At 39.6% G+C, this 23,494-nt stretch overlaps 1 protein-coding gene across 6 annotated transcripts in view; it reads left to right on the forward strand.

Moving 5' to 3' along the window:
- Positions 1-874: 874 nt before the first annotated feature.
- ARB2A (ARB2 cotranscriptional regulator A) overlaps positions 875-23,494 on the forward strand; it is a 258,117-nt gene continuing 235,497 nt past the window's right edge. For 2 of the 6 annotated variants that reach the window (XM_005489617.4, XM_074533519.1), the window contains exons 1-4: positions 875-1,031; positions 2,743-2,887; positions 12,813-12,908; positions 23,020-23,145. In XM_005489617.4, the coding sequence (XP_005489674.1) occupies positions 23,085-23,145 (61 nt within the window). In that variant the 5' untranslated portion in view covers positions 875-1,031; positions 2,743-2,887; positions 12,813-12,908; positions 23,020-23,084. The remainder of the gene's footprint in view (positions 1,032-2,742; positions 2,888-12,812; positions 12,909-23,019; positions 23,146-23,494) is intronic. The other 4 variants (XM_014268930.3, XM_005489616.4, XM_005489614.3 and 1 more) reach the window with 4 other exon arrangements.

A 23,494-nucleotide genomic window follows, 5' to 3' on the forward strand; every position in this document is an offset into this window, starting at 1 on the left:
GATGGCCTTTAAAGGCTCCTTCCTACCCAAACTATTGCACTGACAGCAAAAATACAAGGTTGCTGCTTTGGGTCATTACAGAGAGAGCAGCTGTGAGTGAATGATTAAAAATGTTTCTTCCACGTTGACCTATCTGTCCATGGCTCTAGTTTGCTGAATTTTACTGTCAGTCATGATTGGGGTATAAGAGGGGATGAATCATTTCAGCTGCACACGTGGCATGTGGCAGTTTTCAACATCCTTGGGACAGGAACGCCTCACAACCATGCTGTGCAGGCAGAACCATGAGAGCATTGGCATGGTGCGGGTTGTCAGCAGTCGTCTGAGCAACTCCGGAGAGCTTTTCAAGGAAGGAACACACTGTGTCCTTGAAACCAAGCCCAGGTGCTTCTCACTGTGTAAGTACAAATGTCTTGGGACTGCTTATGGTCGTCAGTGTTTTACTGTAGGCCAATGCGACACAGTCCTCATGTATTTCTAAAGAGGCCTGAAACGTCTAACACGAAAAGCTTTATCGTCTTTTCTTTTTTACAAACTCCTAAGCGATCAAAATGGAAAGCTGGGAGTGGAAACATGACATTCCCAGTGTGATCTACCAGCACACGAGCAATAGCCCAGTATCTCGATGCCGGTACCCGCCTGGTCGCTCTCAGCACAGCCCCGTCCCCCCGTCCGTGACTTTATCGCGACACAGCCACTCAAGGGCCGCTCTCAGCGCAGGCCCGTCCCCCCGTCCGTGACTTTATCGCGACATAGCCACTCAACGGCCGCTCTCAGGGCAGCCCCATCCCCCCCTCCATGACTTTATCGCGACACGGCCGCTCAAGGGCCGCTCCCACGGCAGCCCCGCCCCTCGCGCTCCACTTCCGGGTTCCCCGCCGCGCCCCCGGGCGCTGACGTCACCTCGCGCGGACCCCGGAAGTGGAGCCAGCAGGGGGCGGGCGGAGCCGCGCGCGGCACTAGGCCCCGAGCGGCCGCGCGCTCCCCGTGACGGCGCCGCGCGCGCCCCGCTCCGCCGGCGGCAGCGCCAGGTACGTGCGGCAGCCCGGCCCGGCCCGGCTCGGCAGCGCCGCCCGCCAGGGGCGCGGGGCAGCGGCGGCCGCGGGCCCTCGGGCAGCAGGGGCACGGCCGGCCCCCGCGTCGGGCCAGTCGGGGTGGCGGCGCCCAGGAGCCTCTCCAGCCCTGCCCCGGGATGAAGACCGTGGGCCCGCGGGCTTCCCGTGTGCTTGGCGTCAGGCCCGGAGCGGCGGCGGGAGGGGACGGGGCGGCGGCGGCTGCTTCCGAGCCGCCCGCGCTGCCCACGTGTGGGCTGCTGGAACGGGTGTAGAAGTACCCGTGTGCCCGTGTCGCCGGGGCTGCGGGGAATGGCCACGGTGTCACTGCCCGGGACTGGCCCCCAGGCTCTGCCGAGCGCTGCGCTGTGCCTGCTGCCGCTCCACATTTGACAGTTATAATTTCAGTTTTCTACATAAAATCGAAGGGGTTTGTTTTTCAGAATGTATCCTTACAGTCATTGCAGCAGGTTTTGGTGCTGCCAGCTGCTTTTGCCAAACGAGACTTGCCAGTTTTCCCCGCTGCCTAATGCAAGCTTTCTGTGTAGCCATAAATGATAAAAAGTCATTTGAGCGTGATTCTTGACTTTATGCTATAGCTGGGTTTGAGTGATGGTTTTCATTCCAGGTATTGCTCTTCTAATTGGGTGGGACTGAACACTTCTTTTTAGACTTAAGTTTCTTGTAGTTGTTCTGGCAGCTTAGAAAGCTGCACGAAATGCTTGCCATTTTTGACTTATCCAAATGTAGAGAATAATTTTTCAGTCTAAATTGTTACTTTTACTTGGTTTTGGTTTGGTAGGGAGAAAACTCAAAATTTGTAATTCTAAACCAAGAGAGAATGGGCATGTATAGTCCCTTTCCAAAACCCACTCTGCTTTTTGAGGAACTGTTGCCTTCATTTTGGTTTCAAGGATAAATACTGAAACTTTTGAGAGAGATTGAACTGGTTTTCTTCCAGGTACCTAACTTTTTATGCTGGTTTTACATAAGCCAAGCTGCTCAGAACCACATAAGCCAGCTTGTCGCAAAATGCGTCTTCCACTTTACAGTTCTTTTGTATGAAGTTTTTTTTGGCTAAAGTAATAAGTTTGCATGAGCAGGTAACAGACCTTCTTCAGGACATACCATCATTGGCAAAAAAAGTGTTGTAAAAGTAATAACAATTACAAAGCTAACTGGATACATTTGATATTAATGCAGTGGTGATTTGGTGACACTGAAGAGTGGGGTGTTAACAATATTTGCCTTTAAAGGAGAATAAATGTCCATAATACAGCAGAAAGGTAGTGTCCTTTTACTGAACCTCAGTATTTTCTTGGCATCTTTAAGGAGGCAGAGGGTGAAAGAAGTGGCGTGGTGTTCTGGTGTTCAGTAAAGCAGTCTTATGATCGCATCCTGGTTAAAGAATGCCCACAGGTTTTTAAAAATAAGTATTTTTTAACTACATGGGAAAAAGTGAAAAAACTCTCGTGTAGAGGAAACTAAAACTTTAACAACTGAGGATAGTGGCTTGGGCTGTATCACAGAGTGCAGTCAATGTGAAAATGCAGAAAGAATGTCTTTATATGCTCATTTGGGTTTAGAATTGATTAAATCTGCTGTTCTGAGTGTTTTAGATATTATTTCACTTTCTTTAAAAAGAGGGAAAAAAAAGATTATTTGCTGACCAGAGTATTGGTCTTCACAGGGTAGCTCCAGCTAGAAGCCTCGGGTGATGGCTGTTGCTGAAGTCACTGCCAGTGCTTGCTGCCTGCCTGTCAGCTGGAGCTCTGCTGTGCCTCCTCCGCTGCTGTCAGTCCAGGCACTGCCCAGCCCACCTCTGTCAGAACATGGTGGGTTAAGACGGGTGTAATATTTGTTGTGTCTAAGCTGACCTGACTCTTTTTGTCTGCAGTAGGTTAGCAGATGTGGGTAGGCATAGGAATAAGATTAAAACTTCCAGCAGGCCAACAGTACTGAGCAGCTGGAGGCAGACAAGGGCATCATCATTTCTGACACACAGTGCACACTCAGACTGCTCTCTTAGTGAAATACCTTTAATTATTGGAGTGTTCTCACCAGTGCCTGGATTTTGTCTGTCTTCTTGAGATTACCTTTTCAGTCACTGTAGCCAGTTATGACTATATTTAAATCAGCAAGTTGATTTGACCATGGTCTTTACTGAATTGCCTTTTATGTACTAGTTAGCAAATGTTTGGGAGAGCTTCTCCTTATAATTACTCAGTGGGGATTTATCTTTTAGAATCTCTTCTTTTAAGTTCACAACCATATTTTGTTTCCCTTGAAGACTCAGCACTGACTCTGGAGGTTTTGCCCATTCCAGGCTCTATAGAAAAAGTCCTGAATACAACTGTATTGCTGGTACTTTGAATCTGACCCACTGTTCCTTTGGGGAACAATGTGCTGTCGTGACTGAGGAGTTTTTTAGACTTACAATAGATTACTGGAATTCTTTGAAGTAAAGCATACATACAAAAAATGAATAGATATCTTTTCACTTTTTTTTTCTGCAAGCTTACTGAAGCAAACAATGGACATGGAAAACATCCTCTTATGAAATTTAATACTGCTCTGTGAATTTGTTTGGTGCTTTAGAAGGACTTTTTTTCTCTTCACAGGTATCATTGTACATATATCTATTTAGCTTGCAGATGAGTTTCGCAGATTTGTACTGAGTGGAATTCCTAGAATACAATTTAATAGGCTTAAATTTATTATTTTTCATGGTTATTTTCCAGCATTTTATTTGCTGTGTGGACAGAGAGCTTAATATTTAAGTACTCACAGCATTCCTTACACTGATTTTGTAATGCAACTGAGTTTTATTAGGAAGTGAAAAGATGTGCTTTTATATCATCCTTACCTTTTTGCTTAGCTAATTGTCAGTTACTTATTAGTACACTGGTTTTGGTAATGATTTTTGTTCTATGCCTGAGTATTTCTATGAATCAGAGTGGGACCAAAAGTTATTTACCTCCAGCTACAGACCCATTCTGTTAAAAAAGGTGCCCAGGGTGCAGTTTCATAGCCTGTTCACATTAGATCCCTGTTACTGGAATGGGGAGCACTCCTCTCTGCTTCCTGCCTCATCTCTCCAAGCCAAGCAGAAGATCAGCTGGCTGCACAGTGAGCCAGGTAAAGTACCAGATCCAGCTGATACAAAACTAGAGGTAGAAAATGCTTCTCATTGCTTTAGCTTGCTCACTGACATGAATGCCATCACAAGTAGTTGTGATAGGACACAGGGCAGCGGCTTTAAACTGAAAGGAGACAGGTTTAGATTAGCTACTAGGAAGAAATTTTTTACAGCAAGCATGCTGAGACATTAGAGCAGGTTGTCCAGAGAAGCTGTGGGTGCCCCATGCCATGATGTGGAAGGCCAGACAAATGTTTTGGGCAAACTAGGCTTGTGAAAGGTGATGCTGCCCATGGCAGGTCATTGAACTAGATAAACTACAAAGTGTCTCAAAACCCAGATGCTTTTATGAGTCTGTAAGAAATGATGTAGGACTGGAGTGGAGAATTTAGAAGTAGGAGGAGGGCTGAAAGTGTATCATACAGACTACAGCAGATCATGGAGCTGCATCCTGAGTCACCTTGTACTTTTACTGTGGTGAAAGCTTCTCAACCACTTTTCTGAGCAATCTTTCTAGTGAGTTAATTAGTAGTGGTACTGCTGGTGAGGCTGGTCGCCTGCTCTATGGTCTAGTCAAGGCTTCACTGCTTTTAATCCTTTTACACTCTCCTGAAGAGTATTGACCTCCATCTGCATGGAACATTTCTGGTGCTGCAGTTTGTATTCTGTTGAGTGCGTATCCAAAGAGGAAAGATAAACCACGTAAGACTTTATCAGACAAATTTTAGGTGTTTCTGCTGTTGTAGTTTCTGTATTCTTCCAGGTTCTGTTGGCCAGCAGAAATTCAGGAGACCAATCTGTGCAAAGCTTGCTATATAGACATTTGGCTGTTATAGGTATTGATTTTAAATACATTGGTGAAATAAGTATTGTCTTAGCAAAAGCACTATTAGCTGAATCAATATATTTGGTATGGTGGTTAATTTAAGAAACTCTTCTGTCAGCAAGCTGTTTATTCTGTGTTGTGGTTTAACCCCAGTTGACTAAGTACCATACTGCCTGTTAGTCACTCCCCTTTTACCTCTGGCCCAGTGGAATGGGGAGTGAATTGAGAAAAAAAGGTAAAACTTGTGCATTGAGATAAAAGCAGTATAATAACTGAAAGAAAATTAAATACTACTAATGATAATAATTGTAAGGAAGAGGAGAGAGAAAGGGAAAACTTGAGTCTGAGAAGTAATGTGCAGTAGTTGCTTACCACCTGCTGACTAATACCTAGCTCATCCCATGGGGTGAGCCACCATCCCCCCTTCAGGGTAGATTTCCCAGTTTATATACTGGACATGATGTTCTGTGGTGTGGAATGTCACTTTGGCAAGTTCACATCACCTGTCCTGGCTGTGCTGCCTCTTAGCTTTTTGTGCAGCTACTCACTAGCAGAGCATGAGACGCAGAAAACTCTGGACTTGGGGTAGCACTACTTAACAACAGCTGAACCATCCACCAACATTATTCTCATCCCAAATCCAAAAGGCAGCTACACTAATCCAGCCAAAACCAGGACACTCAGGCAGGCAGATGAAAGAATTTTCTATATTGCATGTCTAGAAAAAGAGATGATGATTCAGATAAGAATTAGCTGTATATGTTGTTAATTGTACTGCAAATTTAGCCAGTTTCAGTGTTGAGTGGAAGTGGGTCCCATGCCTGAAGCACCAGTAATGTTAGTGCTTATGTTTTTTGAGGCTTGTGCATTTAAAGTTGGGCCCATCATGCTATATTTTCCCAGTTTCTGCTTTTTTTAGTGTTGGTAATTAACGTTGGTAGTAAGGAATTTTACTATAAATTTCAGGTCAAAGTTTAGGCTAATTTTCTTTTTCTTTTAAGATGGATGTGTTGAAAATGTTTTGATTGTATTGAAAGTATTCTTGATTACTCTTAAGTATCCCTAAGCAACTCCAAGATGTAGGTAAAAAGTATGAAATTTAATAGGGAGATAGCTTTGGAAATGGTGAACTATTTCCCAAGATAGCTAGTCTGGCTTTGTCTGAATTACAAGCTCCATAAAGTTGCCATTTTCCATTTGCAGTATATCTTTTAAGGTACTTAATTTGAATTCTCTGGACATTTCAGCAGCAATATACATAATTCTGCTGACCCGTAGAGCTTTCTTCACTGTATCTGGTCTATAGTGAAAGCTGCTGGTGGGACATGGCAAGAAGTGGGCTCTCTGGTTTCTTGTCATCCCTTGACTGAGGTATATTTTCTCTTAGAAATGGGCATAGTGGACCCCCTCATTGTTCTGTTTTAGGTGTATGAAGAAAGGCGGATGATTGTACTTCGGAGCTGTTTTATACTTCTGTGTTTTGGTTTTTGGAGTAATAATGGCTTGTTTGAGAATATGGACAAAGTAATTCTGATTGCTCATATTATTAGAGTGTCAGGTACTCTCCATCTTGTCTTCAATGCTGTGTTGAAGACCAAACCATTCAAATAATGTAGTGCTTATAGTTTCTTTTGAAGTTCTGCAGGCCAGACTATATAAAGCCTTGAAATGTGCATTTGGGTGGCTGTCGTGTTTTGGCATACAATACATGCAAATCTAAGTCTCCTTGTTTAACTTAAGAAGATGGTAAACTAGCTTTGCATCCTTCCTTCTTTTTTTATGCACAATGTGTAGCAAATCTTGAAAACATCTTGCTTTTTTCCCTAACAAATGGGCATCGCATTCCTCTTCAGAACGTGTGTTACAGACGCACCTCAAGGGGGAAAATGTTAAGTGGGCTAGATTTGAATAAATATAGGCACCACAGTCAAAAGGAAAGTATTTCAAAGAAGAAATGGGTTTGCAGGAAGCCTTGGCAGTGAAAGAGCTATTATATAAAATCATTATTAAAACTTGGTGAAATGAGAGAAAAATAGATGTGTTCAGGCACACAGTCTGTATGTCTTGAATAATTGTCATTGTACTGAAACAGTATCTCCCCACTGAAGCATATGATTCAGTCTTGTGAAATAAAGTCTGAATGAAAAGAGAATTCTGTATCTGTACGTTGTTATCTCCCATGCTGCGGAGCCTGTCTGCAAGGCTGAGGGGAAGATCTCAGAACAAGCATAGCCATCAAAATCAAAACTACTATAAATGCAAACTTGATCTTGATACGTGCTAATCAATAAGTAAAAAATTGGTGGAGGTTTCCTTGTACTTAATTTTAAATGTTTGCACTTTGGAATAGCAGAGTTTGAATTTTGGAAGCATAAACTTCCTACCACAATGATCACTGTTTGAGTCCTTCTTTTGCACTCTCTATATTTCTTTCTTGGCATGTTGGCAAATCAGGCTAAAAAGTTTTTAGGCAGCACCTGTATCCTAGTTCTGTCACCTCAGTTGCACTGGGTGAAAATTGATAAATTAAAAGCGTCCCCTTAAAAAAAAAAAAATGAAAGAGGAGGGGGAGGGAGAAGCAAGAAAGGATGGTAGTTTTAACTCAGATCAAGCCTCTGTTTTGGTTTAACTCAGATATGATTCCCTGAACTGGTTCTCTGCACATTGCTACAAACAGTTCTGTCAGCTGTGGGGACAGCATAGGTAGGGGGTGGGACTGCTAAAGTCATTTTGCAAAGATCTGTTTGTGAATATATCTTTTGATTCTAAGACCTGGGGGCAGGAAGGGTCTTTGTTCTGTATTTGCTCTCTGTGAAACAGTGGGGTACTTGTTATCTGCCTGGATGAAGTTGAACATAGCATTCCCTTGGCTTGGATTTAACATTTCTCAGTATAAGAAATTGTCCTCAATTTTTAGAAACTTTGAGCATGTTCTGATAATAGCAGCATGAAGACTCCAGGTTATTTCACTCTGTGTTATGTCCACTGTGATAATGAAACTTTTATTTCCATCAAGAAGCAATATGTGCTTAACCACCTTGCTGTGTGAGCTTTCGTATCTGTAGCAAACTCCAGCTAGTATCCTGACTTGTACTTTCTTTATTAAGACATGATTTTTTATTGTCAGTGACTCAGAAACAGACGGTGACATTTTTGGCACACAGTACCATTTGTTCTCTGTTGTTGCTCTTTCTAAATAGGTTATATCTCTTGAATTGTAGCATTACATTCATGTGAATCATCCTATCAACTTCACTAACATCAAATAGGTTGCATGTATGTTCCTGCAGGAGAGCTCTAAGTTCTTGTTCATTATTTTTCAAAATAATTCTCTGGGCAATTAAAGATTTTTAAAAAATTTTTGTCTTTTCATTCTTTGTTCTGTTAGTCCTATTATCCTTGTCTTCCTTTCTGGTGAATATTTAAGTAGTCATGAAAATTAGGGTAACTCCCTAAGGAATAATTGTGAGAGGACTACACCAAAAAACCCAGAAGCTTGAATTTTTGCCTATTTCAGGTAGTTGGTTGAAGCAGGAATGAAGGAATTGAAATATACAGAGATGGAAAGTCCAAATCTGTAATGATGTCAACCCCTACCTGCATTTTCTTGAGATGAAAAATAAAACTGTTACCTGGTTTATTTCAGACACTGAATTTTTCAAAGCTAGTAGTGGGTTCATTTTGAGAAGCTCTGATTTCGCCTTCCCAGTGATGTCCAGAGGCAACCGTTTCAAGAACATTGTTTTAAAAATTCCAGAGAATCACGGTCTTTAGAGATTGCTACTAACAGAGATATAAGAAATCTTTATATCTGAGAATATTTAACTATTTAGCTTTCAAAAAAAGCATCGTGTAAATAGCATAGTATTTTTTCTTTGGTTGGTTGTTCTAAATTGCATTTATCTTTCACAGTATAGGACAGCAGATAAATAACTTTTAATGTTTTATTTTATGGAAAATGGTGGTAGATACACCTCCCCCCAAAAAATGTACTGTGAGGGTAGTCAAACATGGGAGTGGGCCCCAGAGAAGTTGTGAAATCACTGTTGTTGCACATCTTCAAAACTTGACAAGTGCCTAAGCAGCACATTCTGGTAACACTTTTCAGTTGACCTCCAAAGGTATGTATAGATGTATGCAAGTTATACCTTACCATGTACATGGGGCTGTGTTTCGGATTAGGAAGGTGGTTGGTACAGTCTACTTTTGCGCCAGGTGTCAACCTCAGTATTGGTGTGTAAGAATCTCCAGCAATTCTACCTGTAGAAGACATGCTGTGCTGTTCTTGTTTGGGCATGCCTGCCAGCACCACAGAACAGCTGACTGTGCTTGTTCTGCCACAGGGCTGTGGTGAGGATGGGCGCTGCCAGTGGATAACAGGGAGTGTGGTCTGAGGAAAGCTCTTAATTGGCAATATCATTTCTGTACTTATTCTGTAATGGTAGGATGAATGAAACCAGGGGACTGGAGTAGTGTGGACAAAGCGAGCTTGGGAACAAGGAGTTGAGTTGGCAGCATCTCTTGATATGAAAAGACAAATGAGAACTTGGGAAGGGAACAGAATGGCGCTAGAAGCTCTCAGGATAGAATGTGAGTCCAAATAAGACAGTGAGCTTGTGAGAAAAATAGGAGAGGAGGATTGAAAGACACCTAACTGTGGAAAAGGAGGAACTGGGGCTGGGAGAAACATGAGGGTTGTACTTCAAACTCAAGAAGGTTAGACAAAATACTGAGAGACTCCTTATTAAGTGAGTATATTCATTCAGTGCATTGACAAAGGCAGAAGTGCAGTGGAAAAAATCATATGAGTATGCCTTCTGTATTGGGTTTGTGTGGCAGGGTTTTAGTTGCAGAGGTCTGCAGGTGTGAGAAGGTCTGCAGGCTTTTGTGAGAAGCTGCAAAAGTTTCCTACATGTCCAGCAGACCCAGTGCTAGCCAGCTCCAAGATGAACCTGCTGCTGGTCAAGGCTCTACCCCTGCAACCCATGGAGATTCACAGAGGGGCAGGATGGTGCCCAAAGGAGCTTCCCAAGACTGTATTGGAGAGAAACATAGATGACACTACCTTAGAGAAGTGGTTGAGAATAGAGATCACTTCTTTCCTCTTTGTGTTTTCCACATTATTTTTTGTATGAGACTGGACTTTTGGTGCACAAGTGCTGAACCTTTTTTGTGCAGGTGGTCCTAATTTTGGTATTCCCTGGTATATGTAGACTAAGCATTGCTTTGGTACTGTGCCTTTGGGTAAGGAAGGCACAAATTTTGGCTTTTTCATGCAGATTGACTCAGAATCAGAAAGGAATTCCTGAGAACACAAAACAGACCCCTAAGACCATGAGCTCTTAATTCTTGTTCAACCAGACACTGCTTGTAATGATTCTCATGTTCCTTGTGCGGTCATTGCTGTTGTGGGAGGTAACTAACTTGTAAATTGATGTGTGCGCGCACGCACACACACACATACACTCTATCTGTATGTTTGGTTTGCACTTTTGCTTTTTCTTATCTTCAGAGAATGGTAGAGTTGTTGACATTGGCAGGGACCTCTGGAAATTGTGTAGTCCGATCCCAGTACTCAGAGAAGGATTAGCTAGAGCAGATTACTTGTGGCAGAGTATAATGAGTTTTGAATCTCTCTAAGGACAGAGATTCTATTATCTGTTTTTATGATCCACTCTAATCACAGAGGAGCAAAGTGAGCTCTCTGTGGATTGTGGATAGAATCCCAAAGGTTTGAATACTCCCCAAAACAAGACTAGAACCAAAAGAGGTTAAATGTTGATAACAAAAATTGATGTTTTATTTAATAGAAAAGAAGTAAAGAGAAAAAGAGGTGAGGGGTGGGAAGACAGGAAGAGTGACAGACACATGTTGCATAGAAACATATCACTCCTCCATGGGTCTTGATGTCTCATTTATCCTCTGGTCTTGTAGCTTGTGAGGGTCCCCCTCTGACAAAGAATAGAATTCAATGGATTAATAAACATTTGGGTCAGGTGGGAGTGCCCAGGTACCTACCCTGAGGGCACAAGTTTTACCCTGTCCCTTGCAGGACTGTGTATCAGTTGCATGATTTTGCATCACATGCAGTGCTCTGGTGCGGGGTCTGGGGAACCATTAAGGGAGCATTTAATGGACCATGACACTCCCTGAGCAGCCCCTAACATGAATGTCCCATAGATGTGGCTTTTATGACTGAACCAGTTTGTGTAAGAGGATGGGTGTGTGTTGCCTCTGACCAGAGGTTTTTCACCATGCACCCAAAACCTCTTCCTCCTTTTTTTGGTGGGTAGGGGGGTACAAACCTGATCTCAGTAGACAAGACAGCTGCTGGGCTTCATCCTCCTGTGGAAGTATTCTTCTCCCCCAGCCCAGACCTAAAAATAGTATCATTTTTATCTTAAATTACCTTACAGTCTAGGGGCTCAGCTTAGGGAGCCCAGACCAGATGCAGTGGTCTTTGGTGCAGCTTTGTTGGTGCAGCTTTGTTGATGCAGCTTCACTACACAGTTTTAATGGACAAAAAACCTTTGTAAAATGTTTAAGCCATAAACTACAATATTTCAGTTTCTGACACCTGTCTGGATGCCTGCTCCAGTGTTTGAGCCCCATTAGGTTAAGGAAGTTTTTCTTAATGTTTAAATGTCAAGTTGTATATTACCTTTTCACTGAACAACCATGAGAAGACTAGCTCAGTGGTCTTCTGTCTCCTCTGGCGTTTAATAAATACTGATTATGCTCCTCCTACTCCACCCTGACTTTTCTCCCCGTAGTAGTAGTTTATCTCAGTAGCGTAGTCCTGTTTATCTCAGCCTGTGCTCAGATACGAGATGCTCCAAGCCTTTAACCATTTTTGCAGCCTTTTGCTGGTCTCACTTCAGTATGTTTGTGTCTGTATTGTGCCTGGAACATCTGAAACCATCACAGTATTCCAGATGTGTTTAGAAGTGCAGAGTAGAGGAAAAGGATCATGTCCCTCCACCTACAAGCAATGCTTTTCCTAAAGCGGATGTCATTGAATGGATCTTCACTGCTTTGTTTCTTCAGGTCTCATTTTAAACGACTGGGAAACATTATATATAGTGTAGAAAATATTTTCTATTCTTTCTACATTTTGGATTTTTCCCTTTCCAAGCTCTATTAGCTTGAAATAGTATTGTGTTTTGTGAAGTTGCAGAGACTGTAAGAGAAAAGGTGGAGGGAAGAAATTTGCTCCAGCTGATTCTTGAAAGAGTGAGGAATATTTTGAAGCAGAGTAATTTTTACATATCAACATAAGTAGGTAATTGCTTTCCATTTAGTTTGTACCTTATCCTTGGGGTAATTAAACACCTGGCTAGTTAAGACATACTTTACCAGAAATATAAAATTAGTATTTCTGTGCTATTCTGGGCTTGGTTTTAAAGCACTCGAGTCTTAAGTTCAAATAATTACCTATTGTAGTTACATTTTGGAATTCTGTTAGCTTTGATTGTCTCTGAGGACAATGTTCTCTTTCTTCTTCCTTTCCCCATTTTTTTTAATCTTTGTCAGATTTTTTGATCTACTTTCCAAATTTTTATGAAGTCTGCTAAACTTCATGTACATCAAGGGAACATGTATTTTGTCTAGCATTGCTGGTCTTTTATTCAAAAGATTTGGGGTTTTGTTGCTGTTTGGTGTAAGGCTTTTGTCAAAGTATTTTTCATCTGTTTTCCACCTGCCTTTATACAGTAGCATTTAGTAACAAAACGTGGTGAGTCTGAAAGTTTTGGTTTATCTAAGAGGTTTTTTTCCTTTTTTCCTTCTTCTCTAGCACAAGGAATTTAGGACAGACGATTTTTGCTTCTTTGCCCTATGTCGCATTTTTAAGCTGTTGCAACTGAAATGTTTCTTCCACTTTCATTTTGAGGTAGGTTAAACATGTAAAATATTTGAAGGTTTGCTACATTATTGTGTGCATGTCTGCAGCATATTTTTGCTTGCTGTTCTGTAGTTGATATAGTACTTTCCTTTGAATATTCATTTTGTCCTGTGTGCATACTGCTAATGTGACTGTGTAGTGCTCAATACAGCATTAATTTAATTACAGAAAAAAAAAATTCTTGTTTACATAAGGATACTTTATAGGTAGTGCTATTTTAGCACATATTTTGAGAATTGTCAGATATTTGAGAAAATGTTTATATTGCCTACAACATGCTTTTCAGGAGTCCGTTGTGCTCAGTGGAGCTGATGCTGCTTTGTGTTTTTCTCCTTCAGGACACTGTTTAATGTATCTCTCCTTTTCTTGTATTAATTTTTTTCTTGGGAATCAATATGATCAGCTGCTGTAGAGACTGACGTAAAGAATTTTAACATTAGTCCTTAGTAAAAATGTGTATTGTTCATGACTTCTTAGGGTGAAACATTGTCCATCTGATCAAAAGATGACCTAGAGGAAAAATAATTTCAATGCATTCTGTACTCTTTTCCTGTAGTTACAGTTTGTTTATCAGTAAGCACTGTTGCAGTTACTATATTTTTCAGCTACCATGCTACTCTAATTTCTAAGTTGTGTTTAACAGCAATTAATGGGGATTTTAAGAATTGAATGGAACAGACAAACTGGGAAAAACTTACTTTGGGTTAGAATCAAAATTTCTTAGAAAGAGACTGTTAAGCTTCTTTAGTTTAGCCAAAGAAAGAGATAAGACTTGGCTGTGGTGTCTAATCATGTAAGTGAAACATAGAAAACATAACATAAAAAGGTGTAGCAATAATTTATGACTGAAGCCTGAAGCCAGAAATAAAGTACAAAGGACAGTGACTAGCCTTTCGGAAATCACAGCAATTGATGGACTGTTTAGCTCTTAATAACTTGAATTTTGCCATGGGTGCCTTTCTGTAAGAACTGCTGTAGTTAAACATAAATTACTGGTCTTAGAGACTGGTAGCTGAGGAAAATAGAAGGCCTCTGTTTAAGAGGATGTAGTTGATTTTGAGGGACTGTCTGGCCTAAAACTGTGAACCTTCCAAGAAAAAATGGGGAATTTATAATGATTTTTTTTCCCCCAAACTAGATTGCATCTCCCTGTGTCATTCTCCTCTTGCTTTTATCTGTACCCTTTGTGTTAGGCCGTACATGGGCTGATCCCTGCTCAGTCACTTTCTGCACTTATAAAAATTAACGACGGTTTTTCTCATTAGTAGGGATTCCTTCAACCTGGTAGGAAACACAGTGCTTTCAACAAAATGGACAAAGAATTTTGCAATGTTGGTTTAGAATGACTCAAGTTTTTTTAGCCCATGTCTTTTAGTGGTTACTGCTAGGACAGAGTGTTTAGGCTTAAGGCTAAACCAGTCCTGTAGATGCATCTGTATAGCCTCATTGAAGTAGTTCATCAAACAAGTAGAATTTGATTTCTTCAAGGATTTTGCTTTATCGCATGGAAATTAAAAGTATGACTATATATGGCAAAAGGATTGAAAATAAAAAGAGAGCGCTTGGTCCACATTTTTTTCTTCAGGTTTTCAAATCAAAGGTGCAAATGAAATAGCCAGATAATTGTCATAATTATCATCTGCATTTGTGGACATCTGGAATCCATCATGCAGGAATACTAGGCCAGGAGGAATTGCATAAGCTTTAACAGAGTTAAGAGTGTGAAGTTGTGCTGTGGCAGTGATAATTCTCAAACAGCAAGCAGGCTGTGGTATAACTGGCAGAGATGTTGTGTGTAAAAGAAGCTGGGGGTGCTGCTGGATGGCAAACTGAACAATGTGCCCTTGTGTCAAGGAAGTCAAATCGATTCTCTGGTATTGATAGGAGATGTGCTAGGGTGCTGTGTCTGGTTTGTCCCCTGATTTCAAGAGAGATATTGATGAAAAATTGGAGAAGGTCAAGCGGGTAGCCACCAGGATGATTTGCATGTTAGAAGGATGATTAACGTGTTAGAGAACTCAACATTTGGAGAAAGTTCAAGAAAATTGTTTAGGTTGGAAAAGACATCTTCAAGTCCAGCTGTTAACCCAGCTCTGTCAAGTCCCACCTGAAATGATGTTCCTAAGTGCCACATCCACACATCTTGTAAATCTCTCCAGGGATGGTGATTCTACCACTACCCCAGGCAGCCTGTTCCAGTGCTTGACAGCCTTTCCAGAGAAGAATTTTTTCTAATATCTGATCTAAACCTCCCTTTGTGCATCTTGAGACCATTTTCTCTTGTTATTTGTGAGAAATGCCCAACCCCCACATTGTTGTAGAGAGCAAGAAGGCCTTCCTGAGCCTTCTTTTCTCTAGGCTAAACACGCCCGGCTCCCTCGGGCAATGCTCATAATACTTGTGCTCCCGACCCTTCACCAGCTTCGCTGCCTTCGTGTGTACATGGTCCAGCACCTCACTGGAGAGACAGCTTGGAGAGGTTTCATCAGTCATCCAGTACATAGGAGATAGAGAAGCTGTGAAAGACAAGCTGTTTTCTGCTCAAAGGGATGAATAGTGAGAGCAGAAATTTCATCTCAGTGTAGGGAAAAGGAAATCTTGGAGTAAGTTTCTGAAAAGCATGGTGGAATCTCCCTCATTTTTAAGGCTCATCTTGGCAGCACCATAGCTTACTTAATCTAAAGCCCTGTTAAAACGTAGTGAAATAAGGTCCAAGAGAAGGTTGGAGACTAGATAATTTCCCAAGATCCTTTCCTGCCTAGACTACTCCATGACGCTGCGGTCACAGCTTTTTCATTAGGCTTGGCTCTGGACTGAGATAGCAAGATTGTAGATCAGGCAGTAGCAAACTATGTAAATGAGTGTGGTTACAGTTACTGACAGGTACTTGATGGGATATTTTTTTATATAAATATTGTATTTTTAGTTTTTAAAGCTGAACTAGTAAAGAAAATAAAACTTGTATTGCTTTTTTTATTTTTGTTCTTTTTAATGTTACATGAAAGAAAAGATGTACTGATATGGAAGACAACTAAAAATGCAAGTTTGATGCAGTCAGAATTAAAATATCAAATTATTTAAATATTGAGCTGAAAGGAATAATGTATTTATATTATTCAAATTATATATAATATATGTATTTATATCTGTGTTGTAGTGCTATATTTTGACAATCTAGCAGAAGCAAATCTGAAGGCTGCAGGTGTTTCACAGGGCTATTTGCTTTGCTTGCCAGGTTGAAATTAAGCAGTACTTGGTTCAACTGGCCATATGGCACATGCTGCCTCTCAGGCAGGGGGCAGAGCAAAGACAGTTGAGGTACTATATTAGTAAAGCTTGCAGAAATCATGAACAGTGAAGAAGCAAGTGTTCTACAGGAAGAAAAACTGTGGGAAGAGCTGTATGGCAGATCTCTTGAGGCAGATGTTGCCACAAAGAAGAGGTGTGTAACTATGGGGATTTGGGCTTTTTAGTCTGATTCTGAAATAAGATAACTTGATGATGAACTGATGTCTTCAGTAGCCCTGCATGCTCTTTTCAGTTGTGTATGATTTGATTCTGCATAGTGTTCATCGGTTCTGTATATTTTTGTGTCGTCTGCAGTATTTGCATTAGATGCAGAGTAGTCAGGTGAGGTGGTGATATATATTTGCATCTGCACATTCCAGAAGACGTTGGAGGAAACTGATATGTTGTAGAAAACTGAATGTGCCTCTTACCTTTCTTTACCTCCTTTAGTGCACCTCTCAGCACAGTGTCTGAGGCAGAATCACTAATACCTTGCTGTTTATAAAGATCTGGGCTACAGACCTGGATGCACTGCATTTCCATCTGATTTGCATGTGATCTTTTCAGGAGTCTTCAGTTCATGGCAGACAATCCTTCATAAAGTTGTGTTGTTACTGAAGAGCAAAGGAGGAGAGAGAAAAAAAGGAATTTTACAGTACTAGACATATAGGCCTATGTCTAAGGGTTTTTAGCGGCTTTTGGTGGTGGCCTGAGCAGAAACCATTTCCCTAGAGTTTTCCAGTTTTTCTTTCTTTCTTCTCTGGCACTCTGGAAGATTACTTTGGTGTCTCTCGTAAGAGAAGATTCTATTAATAGTCTTCAAGTTTTTCTCTGTTCAGAGGCATATTTCTCTCCCAACTGACTCATGGGCTTTCTTGAGAAAAGACAATAAAAAAACCAATTCTGGCTTTGTCCTGTAACTGCTTAGTATGTGCAGAGATGAGGCTATTGAGAGTCAGTCATCTCCACTCCATCTTTCAAGTCAAAATCCTATTAAAACCAGCAATACAAAGTACAAGCATCTGAATCTCATCCAAACACAGTTTTTTTATAAACTATCACAGGGCAATTTCAGCTACGTTATGAAGTAATGTTCTACCAAGTCCTCATAACTCCTTGTAATGTACACTGCCTGGAAAACCTTATTCTGTAAATAAGGAGCATAAACAAATAGGCACACAACTGTTTTCCCAATTGCTTTATTGTCTTTTTTTTTTTTTTTTAAACTGTCCTTATCAGCTGAGATATAGGCTCATTAAATAATGGAAAGGAAATCACCCACTAATTATAGCATTATTGCATATTACATGGACTTTTCCTGATGCTTCAATTGCGGGATGTTAGTTCTTCATAAACATTAATTCTTTGGAATTTCCCTCACATCTGCTGTTTGTGAAGGATTTCTTCCAACTTTTTAGAGGAAGGTGATGGTGAAGGCATCTTGAAATTAATGTCTTATTCATCAGTGTCCATTCATTTCAGGTGCTGAGATTAGGAAAGCTAAAGAAGGTTCTTTTTATTTCTTAAAGTAGGAATCCAGGCTGAATTTTCTGCCCAGGAAATGAGACATATACAAAGAGGTTATCTGCAAACATTTTATCTTTCAGGCATTGGGTACAAGTCACCTGCATATTTCTTCTCTGAATAGGATTCTCTGGGTAGCATTCTCCCACCCTACTGCTGGGTCACTTTTTCTGTCCCCAGAGTTGATGGCCTGATTCATTAGGAATTGTCTGTTTAGGTCAACAGAAGTAGGGTCCTGTATACCTAATAATTGATAGTTTGCATATTTAAGAAAGTACTGTGTTTTGATGTTGTCAATTAGCCACAGTAGGTGGGCAAGTCCTTCTCTGGCTGCACCTTCAGTCTCCAAACAGTGGATGGGGCAAAGAACTGGAAGGGTAAAAGTGAGAAATCTCGTGGATTGAGAAAAAGACAATTTTATAGAAATAAAAGCTGTGCACATCAACAAAGCAGAACAAGGAGTTGCAAATACTCAGCCATCCTCAGGAAAGCACAACTTCATCGCATGTAATGGTAACTTCGGAAGACAAACACCATCATTCCACACATTCCCAGTTTCTTCTTTTCCAAGTTCTTATTGCTGTGTGTCATCATGTGGTTAGTTGGTCTCAGCTGTCCTGGCTGAGTGTCCCCTCCCAGCCTCTTGTGCACCCCTGCCTGCCTGCTGGTAGGGCAGCACATAGAAGCCGGGGGAGCCCTTAATGCTGAGTAAACACTGCTCAGAGTGTTAATGATGCTGTTTTCAGCACAAATCCAAACCCTACAAGCTACTATGAAGAAAACTGACTCTCCTGCTTGTGTTAATATGGATATTCTTATGAAGGTAATTTTCAGCATTTCAAGGAAGTTAAACCAAAATCATTAAAATCTTAATGTGTGGAGTTGGGTTGACTCCGCTTGGTGTAATGAGTTGCTGACACATCCTGCTAATGCACATGGCTCCTGGTCATCCATTGTTTGAAATTAGGGGGTAAATAAAGCTGGAAGGTGGTTGCTGTGCTACTATATCAAATGTTAGAGCAGACTGCTGTTGTGTACTTTATTAGCAAGTTCTACCACCATTTGGTAGTGTACGCAGATCTACTGAGATTCAGGGGCTTAAGGATTGTTGCCAGTTTCTTTGTATTTTAAGCGGTTACTTCTGCCCTTCTAGCATTTATTAATCCCTTCCTGTGCATCTTTCCTCTGCCTTTTGCAGTGGTATGGAACATGCTCTGGACAACTAGGTAAAGTTTCTTGAAATTCTGGTAAGTCTTAGTAAGTCTGTGCTAAATGCGTGAGAAAGGCCATTTTAACTTAAACAGAGCAGGAAAGGTTTTAAGGGTAGTTAATGGCAAGAAGTACATACTACTAAGCTGGTCCTCTGATCCTAAATTTCTGATCTCAAACGTAGAAATGCCATCTTTAACATGGAGGTGCTGTAGCTGCTCATTAACATCATCAGAACTGACCATAAGATGCTGTCTCTGAATCTTCTTATACTAGAGGTAGACATTTTCAAAACCATTTAATCTGAAGCAGACTGGAAATAACAGCCTTTCAGAGCTGGGTTGGGTAAACCAATAAGCACTTAAAAATACATTCTTTTAAGTGAGGGAAAGTGATGTACAACCTTAATTGATGCAGTTACTGATGCCATCTGTAGTGCCCTTAAAGTGGGAAAAGAAAATCCAATTAGAGAGAAAATATTGCTAAGATAAATTATTGGGTTTTTTGCTTTATTGAGACTATACCAACTAGGGACTTGAGGCAAACTGTGACCCAGTCATCTCTTTGAAGAAGAATTGAGTCTTAATCGGTCATCAGTCACATTATACAGATCTAACCCATACTTGTTCCTAGCTTGCTTGGGATGCCAGTTTACAAAGAATAGGACTCTCATACTATTATATTTTAATAAAGGAGTGCAGTACAAAGAAGCATTCTGATAACACCTCCTTGTTGTATCCAGATAAGCCTGAAGGACTTGTGCTTTTTGAAGATACTTGTATGTTTTTTTTCTCATTTCTGGCTTGTTAATGCTACAGTAATTTATAGCTTTTCTGTGGAGTATTTGTCATATTGACTTAGCTTCAGGTATTGCTAATTTAAAGCAAAATATTTTTTTTTGTCACTCTTATGTCTGCATTTGCACAATGAAGAGTATTTTAAGTATGCTGAAACCTGCGTATATGTACTATTTGTATGGATATGATATGGTGTCATATGGTATCAGTTTGATTTAAAGAAATACAACTTATGCCATCACAAGGTCTGTAGTCCAAGCTTCTAATACCACGTTACGAGCAACAACATGAAGTATGTGTATGTTCTCTTATGTGTATGTTTTTAAAAAATTAATTTTTTGACCATTTGTTTTGAGTCTGCCAGTTTCTGTAATTACATAAGCAGGGGTATAATGAAAATGCAGCCTTATTGGCTCATGTGAAACCATGAAAGAAGACTATCTGTGTCAAATTATTTTTAAGTATTGCAGCAAATGGAGTTAAAGAGGCACAGAATGTGTATAAGATACTTTTTCAGATGTTTCAGAATATGTAAGTTTTCATGCATAAACAAGATACATACAAGTAAATATACCTAAACTTATTTACTGTAACTATTTCTTCAGGTGAAATAGTAACTTGTGCTTTAGGAAGTATACTTGCTGTATGTAGCTAATAAAAAAAACTCCACAGAGGTGCTTTCAAAAGACTAATCTAAATAATTGTCTGAATAACACATTTAAGAACATCAAAAAATTAAGCATAACACATTTAAAGTCTGTATTTATTACAAGAAACTTGATGGCGTTTAGGAATTATGTTAAGTGGTCAGTATATGCAGTTGAAGATCTGGGATATGAAATTAATAACTAGAATAAACTGCAGTTTGAAATGAATGCCTACAATTCCTGCTTTGCCTATATGGAACCATTCAGAATTTCGTAATTTTCCATTGTTTATTTTTATACCATCAGTAGTGAATTTGGCACCTCTCTGTCAAAGAACAGAAATTCAACTCTCTCAAGTAATTTATTCTCTTAGTTAATTAAACAAGTATCACTGAGGGATTCCAAAACATCCTGTATTCACAGAAACAATGCATAACGTGCTGTGTACTTGTTCCATCCTCATTATGATATCAAGTCCTGCCTCCAGTGTCTGCTGTGACAGTTTTTTACTTTGTCAAAAAGAATTGTAAATTCTGCCTCACAAAGCTAAATTCACATTTATTTACTCTGGTGCTTTCAGCTTTGCAGTTTAAGTGTTATCTACTCAGTGGCAGGGTCTTCATCTAATAAAGGAAGAATGGTATCCCTGGCAGAGACAAGAATGGCAAAGATTCCTGGTCTCTGCACTGATTTATCTGATCAGGGGGTGGGGTCTCACTTTCCAGGGTAAATCTTTTAACTTAGATTTTATGTTTCTTCCCTTGGCTAACAACAAATATTTGAGGACCTGTTTGTATTTTCTTAACCGCATTAACTTACTTATACCAAATTAGGAATTTTTGAATATTGTGTAGGGAGAACCACTCAATTTTATATGACTAGAGTAATTTTAATCTGGGTTATTACAAAACACTATCATTGTCATTTTTTAGCATGTTGAATAATTTAAACTGAAATTACTTTCTTTTCTATATGCTTTACTAGAATATGCTGGAATTTATTAGAATATGCTACTATGTAGAATATAGTGGGTTTGTGTTGCAAATGTACAAACAAGATGGACAAGATTTTGTATTTGGTAGTCTTTTTGCTATGGACTGCTTGGAAGCATCTGAGGAAAATATTTAATACCATCCATATCTGGGAATCAACCTTTGAATCACAAATATTTACATAATATTAAAAATAATTAAGAATTTTTAGTATTTACATTGACAACAATATAGGTTAGAAAATGCACAAAAAATCTCAGTGGTTTTGCTGTTATGAGTGGTCACTGAAGGGTTGGACAAAAGATGCACATTTTAACGGAATCATGTCATAATTTATGAAGTACTCAGTATAAAGACCTTTCCTTTCCAACTCATTTGAAGTTATGTCTTATAAAGACTCTTGTAAAGTGTATTGCTGTTTCCCATGAGCTTTGTCTGAGCAACCTTTACAAAGGAAGGTGTCAAAATCTGCCATAGTTCCAGCTTGTAAAATGGATTATTGGATTTTCTAGACCCACAAGTTTAAAAGACCAAATCACAACAATCCTTCAAACCCTCTCCTTAGTTAATAACTAACACCTCCTTAAATTGCTGTATTTAATACACAATATACAATTGCTCCTTTAATATACAAGAAAATGTCTAATAGGTTTTGTCTATGTAGAATAGAGAACTAGTCTTTATTATGCTAAGTTGTTGGTTTTTTTGTGCTGTCTATGGAATGGATTACTGTTACTTAACCATTTTGGCATTCCTTCTTGCAGGTCTAAGTGTTAGGGATCCAATAGTTCAGTTGGTGAATCCTGTTACTGTTTTGACAAGTTACAATAGAGTTCATACAAGCTCATCAATGATGAAGTACATGAGGGAGAAGAATAAAACAAGTTGGTAATGACTGACACATGAAACAAAGAACCAAAAAAAGATTAAGGGAATAGGAGTTCAATGCTCTGAAGTCTTTTTATTGGGAAGGAAGAAGCAATTATGATTTGGTAGTTCACTCCCTTGGTGTCAGACTCAAGATGAAAGAGTTTGTGGATTTGAATGTCTGGTTTGCCCTCTCTGCAGAAGGAGAAATTTGGAAATAGATTTTGTATGTAAAGTCTTGTCTTGAATACATGGAGATTTGTTCTGTAGCTGGACAAATGTAGCTTTATATTTTAATACATTTACAATACAAATGCATTTCAATACCAGTAATGTATTGTGGAAATCACAGTGGCTTAAAATTGTGTGCTTCCTGTACCTTTACTAAAACAAAACTATGTAGTATAGTAATGACAACAAAGTGGAGTTATTGAGGAAGAAAATCCATAAAGATTGTGGAAGTTCTGTTGATTGTCTTTTGTTTTTCTTGTACCTTCTGTTTATGACTTGCAGGTGTTGCACTTCTGTAAAAGGCTTATTGTTTACTGATGCTACATAGAATCATGAAGGGAGTAGTTTTGATTACGTAGAAGTACTTTAAGGATTAGTGAGAGATATTGTTCATTCTTGTGAACTTGAATCTTTACCCAAACTTGGTCAGACTTTGGGCTTACAATAATCAGAATATTTTTTGGTGATGTAAACAGTAGCAGACAAGAGCTGTTGAAGGAGAATTCAGTAAATTTATTCATTTCCAACTCTTGTTCTTTTTCAGGTCATCCTTTGAATATTAATCTACAGTTACCTCAGTATTTCAGAGTTTGTTCATAGTTTGGGTAAATGATGGCTCAGCTCCAGCAAGGAGGTCCAGATGAAAAAGAGAAGACCACTGCATTAAAGGGTATGAGTCTTTTTTGCCTTTTTTTACATATATTGACATTTCAGAAATTATTGTTTAGGAAAGGAAAATAATATGATATGATTATAAGTTAGAGCTTAGGAATTACAATACTAGAAGAGACTCTTAGTCCACCTGTGCTGCTTATTGTCTACCAGTGTGTCCATTTATCAGTATTTTCATAAGATGGTATAAAACATAATGATATATGGTAAGGAGTAGCAGAATAAACTATTCATTGCTTTTAAAATGTTCATCATTGTCCTTTTAGAAAGTTGACTGACTTTTATGTTCTTAGTTTTCAGAAGTTTTGATTTAATTTGCGTGATGCTTTTGTTTTTAAAAGCATATT

Source organism: Zonotrichia albicollis, chromosome Z (assembly GCF_047830755.1).
Source record: "Zonotrichia albicollis isolate bZonAlb1 chromosome Z, bZonAlb1.hap1, whole genome shotgun sequence".
Classification (NCBI taxonomy): Eukaryota; Metazoa; Chordata; class Aves; order Passeriformes; family Passerellidae; genus Zonotrichia; species Zonotrichia albicollis.